General features: G+C 35.8%; 1 protein-coding gene across 1 annotated transcript; it reads right to left on the bottom strand.

The window, feature by feature from the left end:
• Positions 1-898, bottom strand: LOC136234169 (abscisic acid receptor PYR1-like). Its single transcript, XM_066023950.1, has one exon. It carries the CDS (start codon positions 801-803, stop codon positions 177-179), a length of 627 nt encoding a protein of 208 aa, XP_065880022.1. The 5' UTR covers positions 804-898; the 3' UTR covers positions 1-176.
• Between the last annotated feature and the right edge of the window lie 707 nt (positions 899-1,605).

The raw sequence follows: 1,605 nt of genomic DNA on the forward strand, positions 1-1,605 counted from the left end.
TCGCGTTCAACTAATAATTCCATTTTCAAACTTTTACTTACTGGATTCACAAGTCAAATGCAATGCCCTCAACATCAGGGCTTTTTTGGAATTTCCATAAATATATGAAAAAACAAAGGGCAAAATAGAAAGAGAGGAAATTACAAAAAAGGAAAACCTTGTTGTGTTCCTTCAAATCAGGTGGAGGCGGCGTCACGCGCTGCTCCTTCGGCGACGGACGCCAGTTTCTGCAGATTCAACCGAACCACCGTATCAGCGAACAGCCGGGTATCTTCCTCTGTATTCCCTTCCGGAACTTCAACAACATACGATTCCAAAACAACGGTCCAGATCTTCCCGTCGCGTTGAAATCCGTGGACAGTGGCCACCGAGTGGTAATTCCTAAGCCTATGCTCGCCGCCAATGATAGTAAAACCCGTGACTTTGCGGTGATCGTCGAGGATGTCGAGGCGCTCTGTACTGGTGGCGGCGGGTAAACCAGAGATGACGTTAACATCACGTGTGGAACCCACAGTCATTGTGAAGTCTGGGTCCACCTTGCAGCTCTTGATGAAGTGTTTATAGGTCTGAGGCATATCGAAACGGCGGAGTATGGACCATACGATGTCGTTTGGGGCGTTGATGCGTTGAGCTAATAGAGAAGAAGAGTGGCCTGGGCCTATTGTGTAGGTGTGGAACTCGGAGATGAGTGGGGATAACTCATCGAACTCGGATTGATTCAATCCAGGTGGAATCGTTAAATGATGGGCTGTGGATGTTTGTTCTTGTTCTGGGTTTGAAGGCTCTGGATTTTCCTTTTCCATGGAAGATTTAGACAAGAAAAAGAGAGAGAAAGAGAGGAGATAAAGTGGGGTTTTGTTCTTCGATATAAAAGGGGGAGGGATTTTGAACAAATGCTGAGGGCAAAATTGGGAATAAAAACAAATAATTATATTATTATAATAAAGAAAATGGAAAATAAGAAAAAACGAAAAAAGAAAAGAAGAGGTTTAGTGGGATATAAGAAAGGTGGCAAGTGGGCGAAAGGGACAGGTGGGTTAGGATAAAGTGGACTTCATGTTGGATGTTTGACAGATGGAGCTGGCTAAGCTTCATTTCTATATTAAATATATATTTTGACGACATTAATTATTTTCCAAAATAAAAATACCTCCAAACATTTTTTAAAACTTTTTTTTTTTTGGTTATAATGAAATAATAATACAAAAATTGACGAAACCAAAATGCATTTTTTAAAAAGACAACTTGTATTTAAGATAAAGCAATTATATATATATATATATATATATATATATATATATATATATATATAATATTTTAATATAAGATCAAAAAATATAATATTTTAATAATATAAACATATAAATTACTAATAATATTTTTTTAACAAGATAAATCATTATAGTGTAGCTATTAGCCTTACACCTGACAATTTTGTGTTCGTGTCGTGTCGTTTTAAGATTTATGTTAAAAGGAGTAAATCCAAATTCAACCTAAAAACTTTCATGTCATAATTATATTTACTTGTTCAGATTAATATTGATTTCGTATCGTGTTTTCGATTTATATATAATTTTATTATGCATTAATAATAACTTTTAAAAA

Source organism: Euphorbia lathyris, chromosome 6, assembly GCF_963576675.1.
Source record: "Euphorbia lathyris chromosome 6, ddEupLath1.1, whole genome shotgun sequence".
In the NCBI taxonomy this organism is placed as follows: domain Eukaryota; kingdom Viridiplantae; phylum Streptophyta; class Magnoliopsida; order Malpighiales; family Euphorbiaceae; genus Euphorbia; species Euphorbia lathyris.